At 40.6% G+C, this 24312-nt stretch overlaps 1 protein-coding gene across 1 annotated transcript in view; it reads right to left on the bottom strand.

Moving 5' to 3' along the window:
- Nucleotides 1-24312, bottom strand: part of LOC145408517 (zwei Ig domain protein zig-8-like) — a 59908-nt gene that overhangs the window by 26372 nt on the left and 9224 nt on the right. The window contains exon 3 of the mRNA XM_080279249.1: nucleotides 8566-8723. Within this exon, the coding sequence (XP_080135375.1) occupies nucleotides 8566-8723 (158 nt within the window). The remainder of the gene's footprint in view (nucleotides 1-8565; nucleotides 8724-24312) is intronic.

Below are 24312 nucleotides of genomic sequence, written 5' to 3'. Positions count from 1 at the left end.
AAATCCGTCAGGAAGTGATATTACGAAGCCATCCTTTTCGCTGTTCCAAACCTCATTCTCCCCTTGTCTTGGGCCACACTTTTCTTCTTTTTTTTTTTTTTTTCCTTCGCCCTTCTACTCGTCAAGATCATCTCCATCCCTCATCTTTCCCTTCATTTACTTACCTCTCTCCTGTCCATGATTCTTTTCATGCTCCTTTCTTATACATACTTTCACATCATCTCTTTCCTTTCTCGTGGTTTTGGCCATCTCTTCACATCTATTCTATTTTTTCTTAAATTCTTTCCCTCCACTCACTTCTACCTCTCCATCTCTTCCCTTCGCCAGTTTTGTTATGTATCACCATTATTTCAATACATGCTTCTTTCCATTCCCCTCCGCCCACCACCTGCCTATCTCAATCTTCCCTTCAACCCCCATTTTTTTCTCCTTGCGAACACTACCTTCGGTTGTTCCACCACTGTATTTCTCCCATTCTCCTGCCATCTCTTCATCTCTCCTCGGTCCAGCTTCCTCCCATTTCTCTATCTTCACACCTCCTTTAATTTTTCTACCCTTTTTTTCCTCCATCTCTCTCGTATACTTCCATGCCTCTCTTCCCCCTCCATTTTTACTTCTTCATGAATCCCTCTATCATTCTGCTGCCCTATCTATCATTTATTCCATCCTCCCATTCTTCCATAACTCAACTTCCCTCCATACTCCTACCCCCCTCCCCTATTATTTTGCACCTTCGCCACACCCAAGACAGGAGAAAGGTAGATAATTACCAGGACTGGATGTGGTTCATCAGTGTGAAATGTCGCACCAGAAACAGGAATATTAACACCCCCATGTTTGAGCTGAACTGTCTATCAATCTATCTATCTATAGCCCGACGCCCTAATCCCACAAAGGGTGGCTGCAGACAAAACGCCTCCAAGTCACTCTGTCACCCACCATTTGACTACCCTCCCCCCAGCTCACTCAACCCTCCCTCATTGTACGTTGCAGAAAAAAAAAAAAAAGTAGATCGTAAAGTAAGAAAATGAAAACAAATATATATAGAAAAAAGGGGAGGCGTCCTTTCTGACTTGAGCGTACTTGTTGGTTGCATCGGAAAAGGAGAAAAAAAGGCATGAGACCTTTCGTGCTTGTGACATTGTGGGTTGCAGTGTAAGCGATAAACGATATATATAAAGCTTGTGAGACCTGTGTACTTGAGAAAAAAAAAAAAAAAAAGAGGGATTAAGCTGTGAGTTTCACTGTGAAACAGAGGAGGGTATAAAGATGGGAGGGTTAACTGTACTGTACGTTAAGAAATAATAATAAGTGGAGTAGAGACTTCTGTACTTCAGTTAAATTGTTGGTATCAAAGTGAAAATGGGAACCAAAACTGTGTGGTATTCACAGAAAAAAAGGGGGTAGGAATGGGAACTTTTCTTACTTGAGGAAATATTTTGCTTTGAAATAAAATATTATAGTATAATGTGGGCTGCAGGGGAATAAAAAAAAAGAAAGGGGGATTAGGTCTTTGCAAAGTAGAAGCAAGAAAAGAGAAAATGAACTTTTCTAAGTTTAACTGTGGGTTGCAGATTTAAAAAAAATAAATAAAGGAGAGAAGTAAAGAAGGCAGGGGCTCTTGTGTCTGAGGAAAATTGTAGGTTGCACTTAAATAGAAAGGGGAGGAGGAACCTGGATGGCTACATTGTGGGATGAAGAGAGGGAGAGAGAAAGAGAGAGAGGGGGGGGGATGAGATAACAAAGAAAAAAGGTAACTGAAGAGAAAGCAAGTATGATTTTTTGGTGGTAAGAGATTATTTTGGTCTAATGCTTCAATGGAAAAATAAGTGACTGGCAATGACAGTAAAATAAACAATAAAAAAAAAGATGGCTGTATGGCCTTTCATACTTGAGTAAAATTCTTGTTTGCACAGAGAGAAAAAATGAGTTAATTTAGTGTTGGGAGGAACAAAAAATGATGGAGAAAAGGTGACTTTGTATGGGAATCCCTAGTAAATAATAAAAAACAGTTTACGGGTTTTCAGTCATTCATGCATTTTCATTCACTCATGCCTGAGTTATATTGTGACTGACAGTGAGATAAAAATGGGCGAAGTGTGACTATGGATACTGTGTTTAATTACTGGCTTCATAATTTTGGGCCGCGACGAGCGAGTGAGAGTTTGTACATACGCCTATCATCATAATTTCATTTGGTGTATACTTTCAACATTTCTGGTATGGGGTAGTTGAATATAAACAGAAGTATATTTGAGCTCAAATATTTACTTTCTCACGTTTTCCTCTCCCACGTTTTCTCTCTGGATGTGCATATAGCGAGGCGCCGTAGCATTTATCACACACACACACACACACACACACACACACACACACACACACACACACACACACACACACACAATGTTAGGTTCTCTGCTCCCGACTTACCGGGTCAACGAACTGTGTTGGTAAAAGCAAGGTTATTGATCGAATGATAAAACCCAGAAATGGTGCGACTACCCTTGCTGATTTCATCCCCTAAATAAACAAAAAACGTTCATGTAAAATTATGGGCATAATATCCGATATTCAGCTGTTAGAGTTCATGCAAGTAAACACAGTGTTACAACAAGGAATCTTTTTAAATTCGATTTCATAGTGCAGCATGTCAATTGAAGCCTTCTGTCCATTCCCTTGGAATGCTGCGATTCCATCGGGGTTTCTTTTGTCTCATGAGTAAATATTTATGGCTAAAAACAAAATAAATTGAATCTATGTACTACCTTCTGAAAGAATCTATTCTGTATCTCACATAGTAGAAGAGTTATTAGCTTCTGAAAACCATTACGGTCTGGCCGTGCTGTGTCGGTCCTGGCCAGGTCGTGTCGGGCCGCTTATTTTTCAGCTGAACGAAAACCTCGCTTCGTTATGCTTGCTTGCTTCGCTCGCTGGCTTGTAATAAGGTGGGGTGGAGGGCTGCATATTTGGGTTGTAGAGTAGAAACTACAGAAAGAAAAAGGGGGCAGGATCTTTGTTCATTAATCTGAATTGTGGGTAAAATATTAAAACGGTGAGGATATTTCCGTATGGTGGTTTACCTACTGTAATATTTTAATATGAGAAAATAGCCTAAATTGCGGTTGGTTAAGTAAAATGTCAAAGTTGTAGGTAAAAATGAAAGGGAAGCTGTAGGCAGGAAAGTAAAAAAAAAAAAAAGTGCTGGGAGAGCGAGTGAAGGCCTTCCGAACTTGAAATTAAATAGTGATGAAGTAAATATAGTCATTTATAATGTAAATTGCATATTTAAAGGAAATTTTAAAAGCAGGTGGACGAAAACCTTTTTTTTTAGAGATCACTAAACCTCTTCAATCCGGTGGCCTTATTTTCTTGTAAGCTTATACTTGCTGCCCTGCAGATGATAGTATTCAGCTTAAGAGAAACTCTTCTAACTGGAAGGAGTAGGTATGGCTTATTAACTCTTTCACTGCCAAAGGTTTTTCCTTAGTAAAGTTGCTTTGAAGGTACAAGTACTGTAGGTAGAATAAAAGAGGAGAAACTCTTCTAACTTGAAGGATTAGAGCCTTCATTAACCCTTTTGCTGATTGAAGTCGTTCCTTAATTAAGTACAGTCGCCTGCGTGTAGCTTGAAAGAATAAAAAATGCCTCGCCAGAGTGAAGGGATTTGCTTGGATGGGTCAACAGGGAACTTCTGTCCATTGCAAGATGATTTTTTTGCATGAAAGTAAAGTAAAAAGGGGGTGACACGAGCCTTCTCTGGCACCTGAGCTAAACTGTGGGTTTGAAAATACAGTGGAGACTAGCTGAAGACAAGCACGAAAATGCTAGACAGATGTGGGATGGGACGTTGTTAAATCTACAGAAGTGAAGTACCTTGAGTCTGAAAATCCTTAGGGAATGAATGGCTCACCGGGAAGCCCTAAGAGACACTACTACATCCCAACGGGAGATGGAGGCCCGAAATTTGGAAAAACTGGATGATGAAACAAGGATGGAGAAAAAGTAAGCGTTGATACACGATAAAAAGTCGGTGGACACACGAGAAAAGAGGCTGAAACAAGACATGGAAAATAAAACACTAGGAAGAGGCGAAAACATGAGAAATAATGGACGGGAGAAAGTGGTTGAGGCATTTAAAAAATGGTGAACACATAATAGATCTGTGACAAAAAATCAATTGTGGTGGAAACACGCAGAGAAGTGATAAAGATGCAAAAAATTGGTAAAAATACATAAACATGCTGGCTATTTGAAAAAGTTTTTTTTCTTTTTTATGTGATGAAGAAGGGACCAAACGCCACGAGCCCGCAATAACTGTTCTCTCCAAGAGAAAATCAAAATACAAGAGAAAGCCAAATTCAAGATCCGATCATTTCGAGATGCCTGGACACACTGCGTTTGAAAGACTGGAGATCATAGAAGCTGGAAATACAGACAGAGGGTGACATTTCCATAGTTGACCTGTTCCATAAATGAAGGACTGGGAGTAACGGTTAACTTTTGCATTAGAAAGTTGGACAGAAAAGGGATGAGAGTCTGCTGCTAGACGGGTGCTATGTGCCCGTTGTAAAGGTGGAGGAATGCATGTAGACAGTTCAGAGGAGCAGTAACCACTGAAGTAGCGATAGAAAAGAGATAAAGAGCCAACAGTGCGGCGAAGAGAAAGAGGTTGAAGGGAGTCAGTAAGAGGAGGAGAGTTAATAGACGAAAAGTCTTTGACTTCACCCTATTGAGAAGAGCTGTATGTGGGGAACCTCCCCACACATGAGAGTTGTACTCCACACAGGGGCGGATAAAACCCGTGTATAGAGTCAACAATTGTGCAGGGGTAAAGAAGGAACGGAGTCGGCTTACCACACCTAATCTCTTGGAAGCAGTTTTTGCAAGCTTTGTAATACGATCTTTCCAAGACAAGTCCTGAGTAAATGAAACCCTAAGCATGTTCAAGGACGATGCAGGATTAAGCTGAATATTATTAAACGTTAGTCGGTACATCTGTGGAAGATTTTTTCAGAATGATAGGTGTAAGAACTGAGTCTTTGATGCATTAAAAGCAACAAGATTATTTTTTCCCCAGTCAGAGATACGAGCCAAGTCAGACACTAGGTGTGCCATAGCCTCATCACTTGCTTGTTGAAGTAACTGCTGAGATGGGCATTGCGTGAACCGAATGGTAAGGTGAAGTGTGGAGTCATCAGCGTATGAGTGGATAGGGTTAGATGTACAGCTTAGAAGGTCATTGATGATTAAAAAGAAGAGAGTCGGTGATAGGACAAAGCCCTGAGAAACACCACTGTTGATAGATCTAGGAAAAGAACAATGGCCGTCTACAACAGCAGCTGTAGAACGACCAGAAAGGAAGCTAGCGATGAAGGCACAGATAGAAGGATAGAAACCGTAGGAGGGCAGTTTGGAAATTAAAGATTTATGCCAGACTCGATCGAAAGCCTTTGAGATGTCAAGTGCAATGGCAAAGCTTTCGCCAAAGTCCCGAAAGGAGGATGACCAGGAGTCCGAAAGGTAGGTGAGAAGATCGCCACTGGAGCGTCCCTGACGGAACCCATGCTGACGATCAGAAAGAAGGTTGTGATATGAAAGACGCTTTAAAATTTTTCTGATGAGAATTGACTTGAAAACTTTTGAGATACAGGATGTTAAAGCAATTGGACGATAGTTAGAGGGTTGGGAATGGTCACCCTTCTTTGGGACTGGCTGAGTGAGAGCAAACTTCCAGCAAGAAGGAAAGGTACAAGCTGATAGACAAAGGCGAAAGAGTCTGCCTAGGCAGGGTGTAAGCACAGAAGCACAGTTCTTGAGAACAACAGGAGGGACCCCATCAGGCCCATATGCCTTGTTAGTATTGAGGCCTGTGATGGCAGAAAATACATCAGCTGGTCAAATTTTAATGTCAGTCATGAGGAAGTCAGAGGGGGAGAAGTGATGGAGGAATAGGACCGGCATCGTCTAAGGTGGAATTGGAGGAAAAAGTCTGAGCGAAGAAACCTGCTTTATCAGTAGAAGGGAAGGATGATGAGGTAAAGTTGTTAGAAAGGATTTTGGCAGGGTGCCAGAAGGAGAGGGAAGAATTCGAGCTGGAGAAGTGAGAGCATTTAGTACGGATGAAATTATTTTTAGCAGAGCGAAGAACAGACCTAGCACGATTCCGGGCAGAAACGTATAAAAGATGTGATTCAGGGGTGGGTTGGCTCCGGTACCTTTTATAGGGAAATCGAAGGTATAAGGGTGTGAATGCATAAATGAAATAGGAAATAATTACCAAATAACACAATGAAGATACAATATATATGAGGGTGAAGCAAAACAAAACGGGGGGGAGGGGAGGAGTAGCAAATAATGAAAAGGAAGTTGGTGGGGTCTGGTTGTAATGAAGGATATATATATATATATATATATATATATATATATATATATATATATATAGATATATATATATATTTTATATCAAGGTATTGCATCTCGCTTAAAAATGAGCCGTGAAGTCTGTTACGGAATTTATCAAGGACATTATCTATATTCAGCCTCACTACACCTTTAATCACAATGACCTAATAATATGGGTTATTCCTGACGTACTGTAGTTTTATTGTTTTGCTATTGTTAGACGAATTTATACGGCTGTGATATTAGTACGGATCAGAGCGCGCCAAACATCGGTACAAACTGCATACTACTGGTAATCACACACACACACACACACACACACACACACACACACACACACACACATAGATAGATAGATATAGATATAGATATACTCGGATACAATATTTCATCTCTTCAGCAAGTTGACTATTTTCATATTCCGTTCCTGCCACCGCCACGCCATTTTACGTAGCTGAGGAGGGGATCGGTGCCTGCTTCGTTCGCCTTTCTACGTGACGATCTAATCTAATATACTATAGCAGTAGCCGTGTGTGTGTGTGTGTGTGTGTGTGTGTGTGTGTGTGTGTGTGTGTGTGTTTTGGGCAGCCGAAACTACACATTCAAATTGCACCAAAATTGGCACAGAAATCGCAAAAAAATAAATAAATAAATAAATAAATAGCTGATGTGAAAAAACTTGATCCCAATACTATTGAAAAAGTTTTACTATATTTAATGAGCGATCACATTTTGACCAAAAACGCTGCTCCCGGAGGCCGGCATAGGATCTCCGTAGAATTTCTTGTCCAGAGGTAGAACTAAAATAAACTGGATTCCATTATCGAAGCTGCAAATAACACGATCAATTGGTTAGCTGCAAAAAATCCAAGTGACAACGTTACACCAGAACAGCACATGAACGCGAGAGCCCTCCGCAAGAGCAAGTGCGAGGGGCCCGAAGGGCCCACGAGCACTTATTTCATCTAAAACTCTATCATTTATGAAGTATCATCCAATCTTGAGGTGGACTGTTATGACAAGTAAAGGATCTGCTTTGGGTGTAAATTAATACTCGTACTTGGTGATATGTGAAGGTGTGTGGCACAGAGAGAACTGTTGGCTCTTATGCAACGGATTCCATAATCCTCTCTCTCTCTCTCTCTCTCTCTCTCTCTCTCTCTCTCTCAAGAAAAAAAAGACACTGAAACACACAAATAATCCAAAATCCGCCTTTGTTTTATGTAAGCAGTGTGACAGACAAAGCCACATGAAAATTTATCCCGACTGACTGAAAACATGAAGAAATATGTACAAACATTTACATGGAGAAACTGGACACACACACACACACAAACACACACAAACACACACACACACACACACACACACACACACACACACACACACACACACACACACACACACACACAGAATCTACGTCCTCACATCGTTCCGTTGCTAATAACGAACAATCCACAGTGAGAGATAACGACAGAGACTGGTAGACCGACTGACACAGGGAATGAGACGGACAAAGAAAATCAAAGTCGCAAAAATATATAAACAAATAAATAATAAAGTTCTGTTGAGAGTAGTGTTCACCTTACAGAGAAAGATAAACAGTAAGACAGACATAGAGAACTAAAGACAAGGATTACAAGAAAGAAATGAAGAAAGAGACTGACAAAATGAAAATGAAGAAATGGACAAGGAAAACCAGAGGCAAACAAAGGAACACACACACACACACACACACACACACACACACACACACACACACACACACTCAGAAGAAAGACAAAATTGCATATCCTCTTACCGTTTTGTTACCGATGAATCTAAAAACAGAAACAAAACAGAAACATGAGAAAAAAAGCCCAGGAAAAATCCAGTTCCTTTTAATGTTCAGTAAACGGCAAAATGAGACGGAAACATACAAGAGAAGGAAAAAAATACAGGCAGAATTCCAGTTCCTCATACCTTTCTGTTGCGGATATAAATGAAGACAGAAACAGCGAGACACAGAGACTAACAAAGAAAAAGAAGACAGTGAAAAGGTTAAAATTCCAGTCCCTCCTACCGTTCAGTTGCCAATGAAAATGAAGAGAGAAACAAAGAAACAGACTAAACTAAATAATGAAATAAAACACAGAAAAAAGTAAAAATTTCAGTTCCTATTACCGTTCTGTTGCCGATGGAGTGAACCCTGCAATGAAGCTCTGCCTGTCTGCCCACATGCGCAGTCTGGTTGGTCAACATGGAGGAGTCGAAGTACGGCTGGTCTGTGACGAGTGGCGGCGGTGGAATAAGATCCTCGCCGCGCGTACACGTCACCACGGCTGTGAAAGAAGAGAAAGCGGGATTAGAAAGGAAAATAGTGATGTACTGGCGATAAGATTAAGCTGGTAAGGTGAAGATGATGTAGAAAGGGATGGAGAGTTTAGGCAGAGGAGAGAATGGGAGAGAATACAAGCTTAACAGGGATGGAAAGAGACTGAATGGCAGACTATGACATCTGAATAGAGAGAAAATGAGGTTAGTGTGCTAAATATGAGGCGTTTTCACATGGAGTCACGGCAGAAACTAGCACACACGCTCCTGCCCAACTACACTCCCAGGGGTTATCTCCCACCGGCCTTATTTTTCTCCATGAACCTTTTTCCTCCATGGTACTATTTTCCCCTTTGGATGAATTTTTCCCATGGGCCTATTTTCCATCTAATGACCTATACTTTCCCATGGAGCTATTATACCCATCGAATCTTTTTCCCCGCGGAAATATTTTCTCACATGTGGAAAACACAAAATATCCAGGTGAACCAATATTCTTCCATGGTCTTTTTTTATTCATTAGATCAATGGTTTCGCTTCTTCCATTTTCTTCCAGGGACCTATTCTCCCATGATTTTTTCTCCCATGAACTTAATCCAATGATGGACCTATTTATCTCATGGAAATATTTGCCACCTACCAAACTTTCCCCTATCCATTCACCCACCAGCCTATATACCTACCCACACACGCACTGTAGTGAGTCCATCGCCTGTCATGTCCTCTGGGAAGTCACACATCCACCCACCCGCCTCACCACAAAATCAACCTACACACCCATCCCACCACAAACCCAACCCATCCAACCATAATACCCACCCGCCTACCACTCTACATCAAAAAGATGGCTTGCAAGTTTACACACACACACACACACACACACACGCACACACACACACACACACACACACACACACACGCACGCACACACACACACACACACACACACACACACACACACACACACACACACACACACACACAGCAGGGTAGAGCTAGATCTTTCAAAAAATGAGGTGGTCAGTGGTTGCCCAGTTCTGCAAACATATCATATTAACACCATACCAGAACACTGCTACTGCCCCTCAGCACAGTCAAACACCAACATCTCACGCACATTACATACTAACACCAAACCAGAACACCATATTTTGAATTCGTCCTTAACTCCCATATAACCGCTATATGTTGGAAGGTGATACGGTGAGGCTAGGAACTCCTACTGACTGAGTACAAACACTAACATCTCACATGCACTACATATTACCGTCATACTGAAACACCGTACTCTGACTATAATGTCCATATTTCCCATATAACCACTATAGGCAGGGAGGTGGTATGACGAGGCTAGTGTCTGCCACTCACCCTGAGTACAACCAAACACTACACTGATCTACTGTGTACCTCATAATACTCCTTCGTACCTCCAAAGCCGCTCGCCGATCTATTCGATCATACATGAGTACTTTCTCATTATCCATAAATACTACAAACAACCATCTCCCCCTTGCTAGAACGTCTCTGTAGTATATCTTAATGCAAATAACTGATCTACACATCCTCGACCCTCCTTACATCTTTCGAAAACTTATATATAATACTGTACATGTGAGTGGAATTATCGGAACAAAGCATCCCCTCCCTTCACTGCTCCTCACTCACCAACCTTTCTATGAGTGAGTTCCAACTCTCAGCCATTACTCCACTGTACAACTTTCCTACCACCCTCAACGAGCAGGCGACTTTGTGGGCACCATATTCTCTTCTGTTACCCGCTTCATTATGCAAGCGTACACAGTGGTAAATACAACAACTATACATATGTCATCTTGTACATCAAGATCAATGAAAATTTTTAGAATTTACAATATTGATGGACATAAAGCACAAAATCTAGTATCATCACAGAACATCAGGTACAAAGGCCTAGTAACATCAAAGAGCATAAAGCACAGAAGCCAAGTAGCATCAAAGAATATAAATTACAGAAACCTGATAACATCAAAGAATTAAATGTAGAGAAACCTAGTAGCATCATAAAACATAAAGCACGTACGCCTGATAACGTCAAAGAACATAAAGCACAAAAACCTATAGTCGCGGCGCACGACTCTGAGGTTGTCATTATCGTACCCTGGCAACCTACTATTCAAAGGTGCGTCATATTTCGTATTATATTATACACGAATTATATTATTATGCACGTGTATTATTATACACGAACATAATATACACGAATCACATGCGTCTCATACACGAAATCAGACACACTTTTGAATGGTAGGTTGCCAGGGTACGATAATAACATCCTCAGAGTCGCACGCCGCGACTATAGTACCATCATAAGACATGAAGTGCAGAAGCTTAGTAACATCAAAGACTATGAAGTGAAGAAGCCTGATAACATTAAAAAATTCTAGTTACATGTTCAGGCAATTATTTCATCAAAAACAGAAAGTAAAACACAGAAGTAGGACGAGTGACATCGGAAAAGATGCGAAAGCCAATTATCACGCCACACTCATAACCCACACTAACTCATATAATGCCAGCATCTCCACCAGGTCAATACACCCTCTCTCTCTCTCTCTCTTTGTCTGTCTGTCTGTCTGTCTCTCTCTCTCTCTCTCTGTCTCTCTCTCTCTCTCTCTCTCTCTCTCTCTCTCTCTCTCTCTCTCTCTCTCTAATCCTTTTATCAGTTTCCTCATCTCTCTTTTCTCTACCTCCTCTCATCTTCAATCGCTTACCTTCCTGTGCTCTCTGTCCCTCTTCTCTTTTCTCGTTTATTTCCTTCCTCTATTCTTTGTACGTTTCTTTTTTTTTTCACTTCCCCATCTCTCTTCTCTCTACCTCCCCCTTTTTTCCGAATCATTGTATTCCTTTTCGGAGTTTCTCTCCATTCTTAGCACATCTTTCCATCTCTTTTCTAATTTCTTTTTTAAGTTCTGGTGTATCTCTTTCTCTCTGCTTCGTTCCCTTCTCTCTATATTACCCTTCCCTTTAGTTCCATCTTTTTTCTCTCAGTCCCCTCGCCCTGTATATGAAGAAAGGAATTTAGAGGAGGACGAATGGGGGTGGGAGGTAAAGGGCATGAGAGGCAGGAAGGAGAAGAAGAAATGAATAGAATTAGAGATGAATGAGGAGAGAGGAGAAGGGGGAAGAGGATAGGAGCGAATGGGGAGAGAAGAGGAAAATAATGAAAGGGAAGAAGATGTGACAGAAAGTGAAGAGGAGGGAACGAAAAGAGAATGGGATGGACAGAGGAGGGGAACATGAAAAAATGGGGTGAAAACAGAAAAGGAAACGGACAGGATGGAAAGAAGACATGAGTAAAGAGCACTAGAAGGAAGAGGAGTAGGGGGGGGAGGGAAGGGGAAAAAAGAGAGGGATTTCTTGACAGTGACGAAAACACACCTTTCCTGTTATGAAATCAGATCTACATCAGCCAGTTTCTTTCTTCTTTCCATCCTCTTCTCCTCGCTTCTTCGCCTCCTTCTTCTTCATCTACCCTCTACTTGGCCCCCTTCTGCTCTTCCTTTCTACCCTTTCTCTTCTCTGTGTAGCTACTGTATGTTCTATCGTCACATCATATCAACTAATTCCTTTTTCTCTCCGCCTCTGTCCTTCTCCACTCACTTCCTCCGTTCTTCTTTGTTTCCCTTCCTCTTCCTCCCCACCTACTTTCCTTTCCTCTATGGTTCCCCCTCCACCTACAACGCCTCTTCATTTACACGGTTTCCTTCCCACCCCTCTCCTCTTCCTCTCTTCTCCCCTACCCACATCACCCCCGACATCAGTATTTTCACAGAGGCTCTATTAAAGGGAGTGACTTTCCTCTTTCTGCCCTTCCCAGAGAGGAGTGAAGGATATGAGGTAAGGGAGTAGTGTGATGGAGGAGGGGTGTGATGTGGTATGAGTGATGGCACGAGGATTGTGGTGTTGTACATGGTATGGTTTGGTGTGATAGACGAGGGGTGCGATCTGATGTGAGAGGTGTGATGTGGTGTGAGGGATGTGGTGTGGTGTACTGTTTCGTGTTGTGTTGTGTTGTGGTGTGGTGTTCGGGGTAGATGAGGGGTGTAGTGCTGTGTGAGAGGTGTGGTGTGGTGTGGTGTGATAGGTGTTCCGTGATGTGAGATGTGGTGTGTTTGAGGGATGTGGTGTGGTATGGTATGAGGTTGGGTGTGATGTGAGGGGCGATGTGATGTGAAGGATGTGATGTGGTGTGAGGTGTGATGTGAGGTAAAACGTGTGTTGTGGTATGAAGTATGATATGATATGAAGGGTGTGTTGTGGTGTGAGGTGTGGTTTGGTGTGAAGGGTGAGGCGTGGTGTGAAGTGTATGGTGTTGTTTGGGTGTGTGGTATAAGGGATATAGATTTAAGCAGGGTGGGGTGGGGGTGGTGTGGTGTGGGGTGGTGTGATGGGTGCTGGCTTGTTGTGGTGTGAGGAGTATGGTGTACTGTGGGTTGTGGTGTGATGTGAGGTGTTGTATAAGGAATGAGAGGCGTGATGTAATGTGAGGGGTGTAGGTCTGGTATGATGTGAATGGTAAGGGTGCAGTGTAAGGTGTGTGTGTGTGTGTGTGTGTGTGTGTGTGTGTGTGTGTGTGTGTGTGTGTGTGTGTTGTAGCTATGGTGTGAAGGGTTAGGTAGGATGTGAGGAGGTGTGCAGGGTGAGGTAGGATATGAGGAAGTGGGAAGGGTGTGGCAGGATATGCGGGATATGGTGTAGTGTGGTGTGGTGTGATGAGTATGTTTTAATGAATGAGTGGAGTAAGGGCTGTGGTATGAGTGTGATTCGTGTGTCGGATGTGATACGATGAATGTTGTTTGGGTGCTGCTTGTGGGGTTGGGTGTGGTGTAAAGGGTATGGTGTGGTGCGAGGAGTTAAACTGGGGGTGTGGCGTTAGGTGTGGCATGAGAGGTGGGGTACTTTATGTACGGTGCTCATCGATTTAGCTACAACTCCCTCTTTAGCCATCCGATATTATTATACATATTCTACATACACGTGCTGATTATATATATATATATATATATATATATATATATATATATATATATATATATATATATATATATATATATATATATATATGTTACGGAACAGAGAGAGATAATGAACACTTCAAGTGAGAATACTAAAATCACTACTGTCCCGCAACGTTCCAGGTTTAAAACAAAAGAGTTAGGTAATATTACAAGTTAAACTTTAATGCTCAAACTAACAACTAAACATTCAGGACTCATAAGGATAATGTAATGGCAAAAACAGGTTAAATATATAGTTAACTGCAATAGCCTCTATTAACACGAGTTTAGCAAGAACAAATTTATCTAAGTCAGCCCTGATAAAATGAGAAAACCGGATAATGCTCAGTTAAAGCAAGATATATTATTACAGATACAAAATATTATTAATAATGGCTGACATTTAAAACTCTACATGAATCACAAAAAACCTCACCAGGCCCACGAATTAACGCCTTAGGCCATACAGTGCAAGAAAAATGGTAACAACACTTGTACTCAAATTATACAGCAGCTAGATGGCTGGAGACTTCCTGAGCACTCAAAAAAATAATAATACACTATACAGGGGAGGACAGAGATGTGAACAAAATGAGGAGTAGATCTAAGTGGCAATTAATGCAGAGACTGAGCTCATTATATAGGGGCTGGCAGAGCTTGATACAACTTGTAAGAAGGACGCGCAAATGAAGCCATAGGGGACTAAGGGTTGACACTCCTGCTCTGAACAACAGAAAGAACGACTTACTCTACTATAAGGGGGAGAAAGGGGGAGTGAGGTAGAACAGCAAGCCTGGTCACTATGGAAGCCGCGAGGCGAATCGTGATCAAACATGCAGCATACTGTACGTTAGAATTATACAAAGGATGATGAAATCATAGGCTATGTAACACCTCCCCACAAAGAAAAAAAATTTACAAAGGAAATTTCTTATTACTCTAAAACAATCTGTCTAAAGTCTAGATAAGCAATCTGCAATAACATTTTCTTTCCCCTTGACATGTTGTATGTCTAATGAATACTCCTGAAGAAGTAGACTCCATCTTGTCAATCTCTGATTTTTATCTTTAAACTTACTAAGGAATTTCAGTGGGTTATGATCGGTATAAATGACTATGGGGTCAAAACCAGAACACAAATAAAATGAAAAATTCTGTAAACCCAAAATCAAGGCCAAAAGCTCTTTCTCAATAGTTGTGTAGTTCTTTTGAGGTGCAGTGAACTTCTTACTGTAATAAGATACAGGGTGTTCAATACCCTGATCATCGTCTTGCAGCAAAACAGCCCCAGCTCCTGTATCACTTGCGTCAACAGCCATTTTAAAAGGCTTAGCAAAATTTGGAGTAGCGAGCACTGGCTGACTTAATAGGATAGCGTTAAGTTTACTGAAAGAGGATTCACAGTTACTGGTCCAGACAAATTTAACTCCCTTTTTCAGTAGGTCTGTAAATGGTGATACAAGAATTGAAAAGTTAAGAACAAATCTCCGGTAATAACCTACCATTCCCAAAAATCTTTGTGGCTCTTTCCTACTTTTAGGTCTGGGAAGATCACTTATAACCTGAACCTTAGCTCCTGGTGGTGCAACGTGTCCATCACCAATTACGTACCCAAGGTACTGAACTTTAGCTTGACCAAACTCACACTTTGATAAATTAGCTACAAGATTAGCCTGAACCAAACGCTCAAGAAATTTACTGACATGGCATAGGTGATCTTTCCAGCTGTCACTGAAGATTAATACATCATCAATATAAACAACACACCCTGCCAAACCCTCTGTTACAACATTCATGAGCTTCTGAAAAGTGGCTGGTGCATTCTTCATACCATATGGCATTACAGAACATGCAAAGTCTTTCCTAGTGTTACAAAACATGAGATCTCCCTAGCACGTTCAGTCATAGGTACTTGCCAGTATCCCTTTAACAAATCAAACTTACTTATGTACCTAGCCTTTCTGATCTTGTCTATGCAATCTTCCATGCGAGGGAGAGGATAAGTGTCTGTTTTGGTTATCTGATTAACACGTCTGTAGTCAATGCAAAGCCGCTGTGACCCACCTGGCTTAGGGACTAGAGTGACAGGAGAACTCCACTTGCTCTGACAGGGCTCAATCATCTTGTGGTCCAACAGGTAGCCAAGCTCCTTCTGGATGAGAGGAACTTTCACTGGGTTGACACGGTAAGCAGGCAGTTTAATTGGCTTTGCGTCTCCAACATCGACATCATGCATCAACACAGTGGTTCTTCCTGGAGTGGCACGGAACACTTGCGGGTACTCCTGCAGTAATACCGAAAACTCCTGCCTTTCCTCGGGAGCTAGATGAGAAAGCTTAGTCTGGAGATCATTCATGATATCAGGATTCTTCCCCAAACTATCACTCAGGCTCATACTGCATGTGAGAACTTCACTTGCAGACTCAGGTGGAACAGCTACAGTGCAGGCTGGGTTATTTTCGTTCCGCCTGTGATATAACTTTAGCATGTTGATGTGACAAAGATGCTTGTTCTTTCTACGATCTGGTGTGGCGATGACATAGTTGACATCACTGAGTTTCTTCTCCACGAAATAAGGACCACTAAATTTGGCTTGAAGAGGTTGCCCATGCACCGGTAGCAGAATCAAAACCTGATCTCCTGGCTGAAAGTGGCGTAACCTGGACTTCTTATCATACCAAGTCTTCATCTTCTCCTGAGCAGCTCCTAAATTCCCTCTCACCAGCTGTAAAGCAATGGACAGCCGTTCTTTGAACTTCATCACATACTCCAGCAGGTTGATGTCATCTTCCTCCGACAGCCAGCATTCCTTGAGTAGCTTAAAGGGTCCTCTTACTTCATGGCCAAACAGTAGTTCAAAGGGTGAGAAGCCCAGTGATTCATTTGGAGATTCTCTTGCGGCAAATACAACGAATGGAAGACCTTTATCCCAGTCTTTCTGATGTTCCAAACAGTATTTCTTGAGCATCGATTTGAGTGTTTGATGATATCTCTCCAACGCTCCTTGGGTCTGGGGATGGTAAGCTGAAGACGTGATCTGGGTGATGCCCAACTCTTTCAGAGACTGCTTGAAAACATTTGACATGAAATTACTTCCCCGGTCTGACTGTACCTCCTTGAGCGGACCAAACTTGGTGAAGAACCCCAGCATTTCCTTAACCACGTTCTTTGCTGAGATATTTCTAAGTGGAATGGCTTCAGGATAACGAGTAGCCATATCAATCAGGGTCAACACATAAGAAAATCCTGAAGAAGTCTTAGGAAGAGGGCCCACAATATCCACCAACACACGGGTGAATGGCGCCTCAAAAGGAGGAATGGGAACTAGAGGTGCAACCTTTTCCGTCTGATTACACTTCCCCACAACTTGACAGGTGTGACAAGACTTACAATACCAGGAAACATCTCTGAAGATACCTGGTCAGTAGAAGTGTTTCAAAATGCGTGCCACAGTCTTCCTCACTCCAAGGTGTCCTGCCAAACTGGAATCATGACCCACTCTAATGATATCCTGCCTACAAACACGAGGGATGACAAATTGATATACAACCTCCCATTCACAGTCGGCTGATGCTGTTGGAGGTCTCCACTTTCACATAAGTACTCCTGCCTTTATATAATAACAAGTAGAAGCACCAGCTGACTCTTCCTTACTGCAAGCAGAGTTAGCTAGACCTTTCAACTCAGGGTCAGCAACCTGCAACTCAACCAACTCTTGATGAGACAAATTATCAACACTACGGGGTACTACCTCATCTGGTGAGTGGTCCAAATTAGCAAGAAAAGTGTCAGCTAGGATAACATCATCATCATCATTATCCTCTATGTCACCAGTAACTTTAGACTTAGCCCTAGTGACAGCACATGCAGAGAACACATCAGGGACATCACAATCCTGGGCTGCAGTCACTGGCTCACTAGACAACTGAGGAGCTGGACACACTTGACTTCCACCAATATCATTTCCAAGTAAGAAAGTTACACCTGACATTGGGAGTGTCTCAACCAACCCAACCATAACGGAACCATTAACAAAACCAGACTCTAAATTCACTCTGCACAGAGGGACAGAGAAGTAATTATTCCCTACACCTTTAAGATTACAGTTTCATCAGAGGAATTAACATTAGAGCCTAGAACACTGGTCAGCATAAGCGATTGGCAAGCACCTGTATCACGATATATTTTAACTGATTTCCTGTCATTACTGTCCAGAGGACTGACAAAACCATCAGACAGGAAATTAGCACATGAACTCTTGAGAGTGTCACCCACGTTACTGCTCAAAAGAGGAGCTTCATCATGAGAATTTAATTTACCCCTCAAAGCAGGTTCAGTTAACTCAGTTAAAGAATTCTGGGAACTCTCAAGGGTGGACACTAGACCAATTGATTGAATATTTAAAGACTCCTTTTTGTTCACATCACGCTGTCTCCTGAAACATTTCTCTGTAGTATGACCAAGCTTACTACAATAAGTACATTTACTTTTCTGAAATCTTGAGGTGGAGCTGGTATTTACTTCCTGAGAAACATCATCTTTATTCTCTTTCCTGTTACCTGTACTCTGAGTAGAGGCAACATACGTACTCTCAGCTTTCCTTTTTTCTTTAGAATATCTCTTGTAAGTGAGAACATATTCATCAGCTAAAACTGCAGCATCAGACAAATTATCTATTTTTTCTCATTAAGATAATAGGCTTACATCTTTATTAACACACCTCTTGAAGTCCTCCTGCAAAATCATCTGCTTAAATTTACCAAAATCAGAATCCACATTCTTAGAATTTAACCACTGCTCTAACAGATCTTCTTTGATTTTTGCATACTCAACATGGGATTGCTTATCTTGCTTATAAGTTGTCCTAAATTTTACTCTATAAGCTTCAGGAACAAGCTCATAGGCCTTAAGAATCAAGCTCTTAACTACATCATAATTATCAGATTGATCCTGAGGCAAAGATGCATAAGTTACTTGAGCTTTACCGGTGAGATCACTCTGTGGGAGTACTGGCCAATACTTTTTGGGCCAATCAAAACCTGTAGCTACCCTCTCAAACATCTGAAAATACTTTGTTAAATCAGATTCATTAAAAGGAGGGACAAGTTTAAAATTTTTAGCCACATCAGAATCATCAGAGCTAGATGATCCAGTTCCACTTTGTTTCATGCGATACTCATGGTCTGCCTGAATCCTAGCAAGTTCAATTTCTGCCTGTGCCTCCTGAATACGAGCCTGAGATTCAGCCTCCTTAGCACGAGCCTCCTGCAGGGCTAGCTGTAACTTAGCTATTTCAATCTGCGTTTGCTCATCTGGAGGAGTTACATTAAACAAGCTTTTATTAATCATGTCAACAATTTGATCTTTAGAATGATGAGAGCGAACAGCAATTCCCAATTGTTGAGCAACAAGCTTAAGTTCATTCTTTGTTCTGTTTTCTATATCACACACTGTTTGCACATTTGACAAAAAATCTTTGGCTTCATCAAGAGTAGTAGTAGTAGACATCATGAATAAATCACAGTCACAAAATATCAAGCAATATCCTTATGATAATATCCTGAATATCCTGATAAGAGGTCGCCAAATTTATGTTATGGAACAGAGAGAGATCAAGAACACTTCAAGTGAGAATACTAAAATCACTACTGTCCTGTAACGTTCCAGGTTCAAAACAAAAGAGTTAGGTAAAATTACAAGTTAAACTTTAATGCTCAAACTAACAACTAAACATTCAGGACTCATAAGGATAATGTAATGGCAAAAACAGGTTAAATATATGGTTAACTGCAATAGCCTGTATTAACACGAATTTAGCAAGAACAAATTTATCTAAGTCAGCCCTGATAAAATGAGAAAACCGGATAATGCTAAGTTAAAGCAAGATATATTATTACGGATACAAAATATTATTAATAATGGCTGACATTAAAAACGCTACATGAATCACAAAAAACCTCACCAGGCCCACGAATTAAAGCCTTAGGCCATACAGTACATGAAAAATGGAAACAACACTTGTACTCAAATTATACAGCAGCTAGATGGCTGGAGACTTCCTGAGCACTCACAAAAATAATAAGACACTATACAGGGGAGGACAGAGATGTGAACAAAATGTGGAATAGATCTAAGTGGCAATTAATGCAGAGACTGAGCTCATTATATAGGGGCCGGCAGAGCTTGATACAACTTGTAAGAAGGACGCGCAAATGAAGCCATAGGGGACAAAGAGTTGACACTCTTGCTCTGAACAACAGAAAGAACAACTTACTCTACTATAAGGGGGAGAAAGGGGGAGTGAGGTAGAACAGCAAGCCTGGTCACTATGGAAGCCGCGAGGCGAATCGTGATCAAACATGCAGCATACTGTACGTTAGAATTATACAAAGGATGATGAAATCATAGGCTATGTAACAATATATATATATATATATATATATATATATATATATATATATATATATATATATATATATATATATATATATATATATATATATATATATATACATATATATATATATATTGTGAAGCATCCTGATTCGCATTCTGTTGATCCACTACTGATAACTGATGCAAAGCACAGCATATTTTCATACTGAGCCACTGCGAGATGACAGGCTGATACTGTGAACTGGAAGGACGGAACTACGAAGAGATGCAAGAGTGAATAAACCTGACAGGATGACATTACAACTAATAAAGATGACACTGCTAGAAAGAGGGAAAGCCATTATGAAGAGAACGGCTGGTACACCAAGAACAAAGAGAAAAGATAGCAAACAGAAAGTAAGACATTGGTACCTGAAAGAATTAACATATTAACAAAAAGAAGCTAAACTGCGAGCAGAAAAGTTGGCACTCAGAGTAGAAAGAAGTGCACTGCAAGCTGGACTGCCAAAAATTTGAACAGAAAGGAATGGCGCAGCGAACAGGGCTGACGGCTCTACAAAGAAAGGAGCGAACCTGTAAATGAAAATAACAATGTATTGAACAGGAATGCCAAAAGTGCAACCAGAGGAAAGAAGACTGCAAACAAAAAGGACAGAACAGCAAGCAGGAGGGATGAAACTGGGAACAAAAGCGCACAGCACTGCGTGTATAAAGGACCGGCACTGCGAACAGGAAAGAAGTATGACGATGAAAATAATCGGAAGTTAACGAAAATTCTGGAAAGAGCATAAGACTGGTATGTAGAGCTGAAGACCCAGTAATTACAGGCAGCACCGGATTCCTTCGTTATTAGCGCCGGATGGGAATCCTCTCATATTACGGCGGGCCTCACTGACCATGTAATGCACTCCAATATCATTTATTAACCCCCGCTTTTTAATAAAGGACCACATTGAAATAACCCTTCCCTGATCTGCCCCCAAAATAACTAATTAAAATCACGAAATATCCGCTCTCTCATTTATGACAGTTGGATTAATTTTGAAAATGTATTTGTTTACATACACGAACCAGATTATGTTTGCACGACATTTGAATGGTATTAATTAGGCCGCTAGCAAGGTCTTTCCTGTGAGCTGCACCGTCCAATACTTCAGCCCGTTAGCTATGATCTATGTACTTTGCAGCTTGTTCTGGCTACCACCATAAAATGTCTGAAAACTGACATCAGATCATCATAAGCAGAGCACTATTGGTGTTGCAAAACAATACCCACTGCTTTGATTTATTACTGGACAAAACTCGACAGTAGTGAAATACTCCAAAGTCCTCAATGGTTGTTTTTCCTAACTTCTATCGACATTCATTCCTGTTCAACAGAGAATTTCTTTTATACGGACTTAGATTCTTTTAATTCGAGTCAGTACTTACTTCGTTAAGTGAAAACCTTATAACCATATAGGGGCCTGGTGATGAAGTGGGTTAAGGCTCTCCAAGTAGATTGGTCCGTTCTGGTTTATATCCGAGGGATGTTTGGGATTTTTTTGTTCATATAATTTCACCTGTCCAAGGTGTTGGCTTATTGTTTCTGAGAACAATGGACCAAAGGTCAAGATCGTCCGGCAAGGTGAACTTAAACAGTTTTGATCCGATTTGGACCATATCTTGGCGGATGGGTTTAGGGTAAGGAAAATACATAGGGATTCAGTTACAAAGACAATCAGTTAAAGATCAAGGTCTCAGGCCAAGGTAAAAGCTCGACCCATGTGTGTCTGTGACACCAAAGTAACAAAAAGAGTTTTGCTCTGATGTGGACTAAACTGGTAGGCAAGTTGAGGGTCAGGCAAGGGGATTAGACTCATATGTGTAGAAAGGCTCACGGTAAGAAAATGATGAAGGGATCCAACTTCTAGAACAATCAGTCAAGAATCATGGTTACAACGAATGCTAAAACGCGAAGGTCACATGGCAACATCAGATTAATGTTTTTATCTGATTTAAACTCATATGTGTAGAAGGGCCCACGATAAAAAAAAAAAAAAGATCAAGGGATTCAACTTCTAAAACAATCAGTCAAGGATCATGCTTACAACAAATGCTAAAAAGTGAAGGTCACATGGCAAATCACTTGAACTCTTTTGATCTGATATAGATTAAACTTGGTAGGTTTTATGGCAAGGAAATGAGAAATAGATTCTATTTCAACAACGATCAAGAGTCAAGGTCACATGACAAGGTCAGAGTTTGATCCGGATGTGTCTGTGTCAACAAAGTAATTATAATTCCATTGACTTAACATGGTGGAAGGACAGACAGTCAAGCAAGGAGCTGACTTACTGGTTTGGGGAACAACAGGCATCAGTGGAATATTTATGCAATCTTAATCCTCATTTGTAGCTTTCAGAGGTAAGTTTATAAAAATGTCCAATAGCTCTGGTAATCCAGTAATAATAATCAGTAACCTGTGAAAGACTCATTTAAAAGAACTGCGTAGTAATCAGCAAAGTATTCAAGAAGTATTTCACTTTATGCATATATATATATATATATATATATATATATATATATATATATATATATATATATATATATATATATATATGTAGGTATCTAATTATGTCTCTATCTATATCTATCTATCTATCTATCTATCTATTTATCTGTCTCTGTCTATATCTATAGCTATCTATCTATCTATCTATCTATCTATCTGTCTACCTACCTACCTCTCTGTCTATAGACAGATAGATATAATATATATATACTGTATATATGTATACATATTTACCTACCTGTCAATCTATCTATCTATCTATATCTATATCTATCTATCTATCTATCTATCTCTCTCTCTATATATATATCGAGTCTGGAATAAATCTTTAATTTCCAAACTGTCCTCTTACGGTTTCTATCCTTCTATCTGTGCCTTCATCTATAGCTTCCTTTCTGGTCGTTCTATAGCCGCTGTTGTAAACGGTCATCGTTCTTCTAGATCTATCAACTGTGGTGCTCCTCAGGGCTCTGTCCTATCACCAACTCTCTTCCTTTTATTCATCAATGACCTAAGCTGTACATCTAATCCTATCGACTCGTACGCTGATGACACCACTCTTCACCTTTCCATTCGGTTCCCGCAACGTCCATCTCAACAGTTACTTCAACAAACAAGGGATGAGGCTAAGGCACACCTAATGTCTGACTTGGCACGTATCTTTGACTGGGGTAAAAATAATCTTGTTGTTTTTAATGCATCAAAAACTTAGTTTTTACACCTACCAACCCGACACAATCTTGCACAGTACCCACCAGTGTTTAATAACATCCAGCTCAATCCTGCATCATCCTTGAACATGTTTGGGGTTTCATTCACTCGGGACTTATCTTGGAAAGATTATATTGCATCTCTTCTAAAATCTGCTTCCAAGAGATTAGGTGTACTAAGCCAATTCCGTTCCTTCTTTACCTCTGCACAGTTATTGACTTTATACACGGGTTTTATTCGCCCCTGTTTGGAGTACAACTCTTATGTGTGGGGAAGCTCCCCACATACAGCTCTTCTCAATAGAGTGGAGTCAAAGACTTTTTCTCTCATCAACTCTCCTCTTACTGGTTCCCTTCAACCTCTGACTCTTCGCAGCACTGTTGCATCTTTATCTCTTTTCTATCGCTACTTCAATGGTCGCTGTTCCTCTGAACTGTCTGCTTGCATCCCTCCACCTCTTCTACGGGTGCACCCGTCTAACAGCAAACTCTCATCTCTTTTCTGTCCAACTCTCTAATGCAAGAGTTAACCGTTACTCTCAGTCCTTCATTTATCCAACACGTCAACTCTGGAACTGTCTTCCTCTGTCTGTATTTCCTACTTCCTATGATCTCCAGTCTTTCAAATGCAGTGTGTCCAGGCATCTCGAAATGAACGGATCTTGAATTAGGTCCTCTTTTGCATTATTTTTGTCTTTTCTTGGAGGGAACGGTTTGCGAGCTTCTAGCCTTTGATTCTTTCTTTCTTGCATATATACAGTATATATATATATATATATATATATATATATATATATATATATATATATATATATATATATATAATATATATATATATATATATATATATATATATATAAATATATATATATATATATATATATATATATATATATATATA

The sequence above is a fragment of the Coenobita brevimanus genome, chromosome 77 (assembly GCF_032717465.1).
Source record: "Coenobita brevimanus isolate Jiangsu-jjx chromosome 77, ASM3271746v2, whole genome shotgun sequence".
NCBI classification, from domain to species: Eukaryota; Metazoa; Arthropoda; class Malacostraca; order Decapoda; family Coenobitidae; genus Coenobita; species Coenobita brevimanus.
Note: the sequence above shows the minus strand (reverse complement) of the source record. Positions and strands in the feature narration are given on the sequence as shown.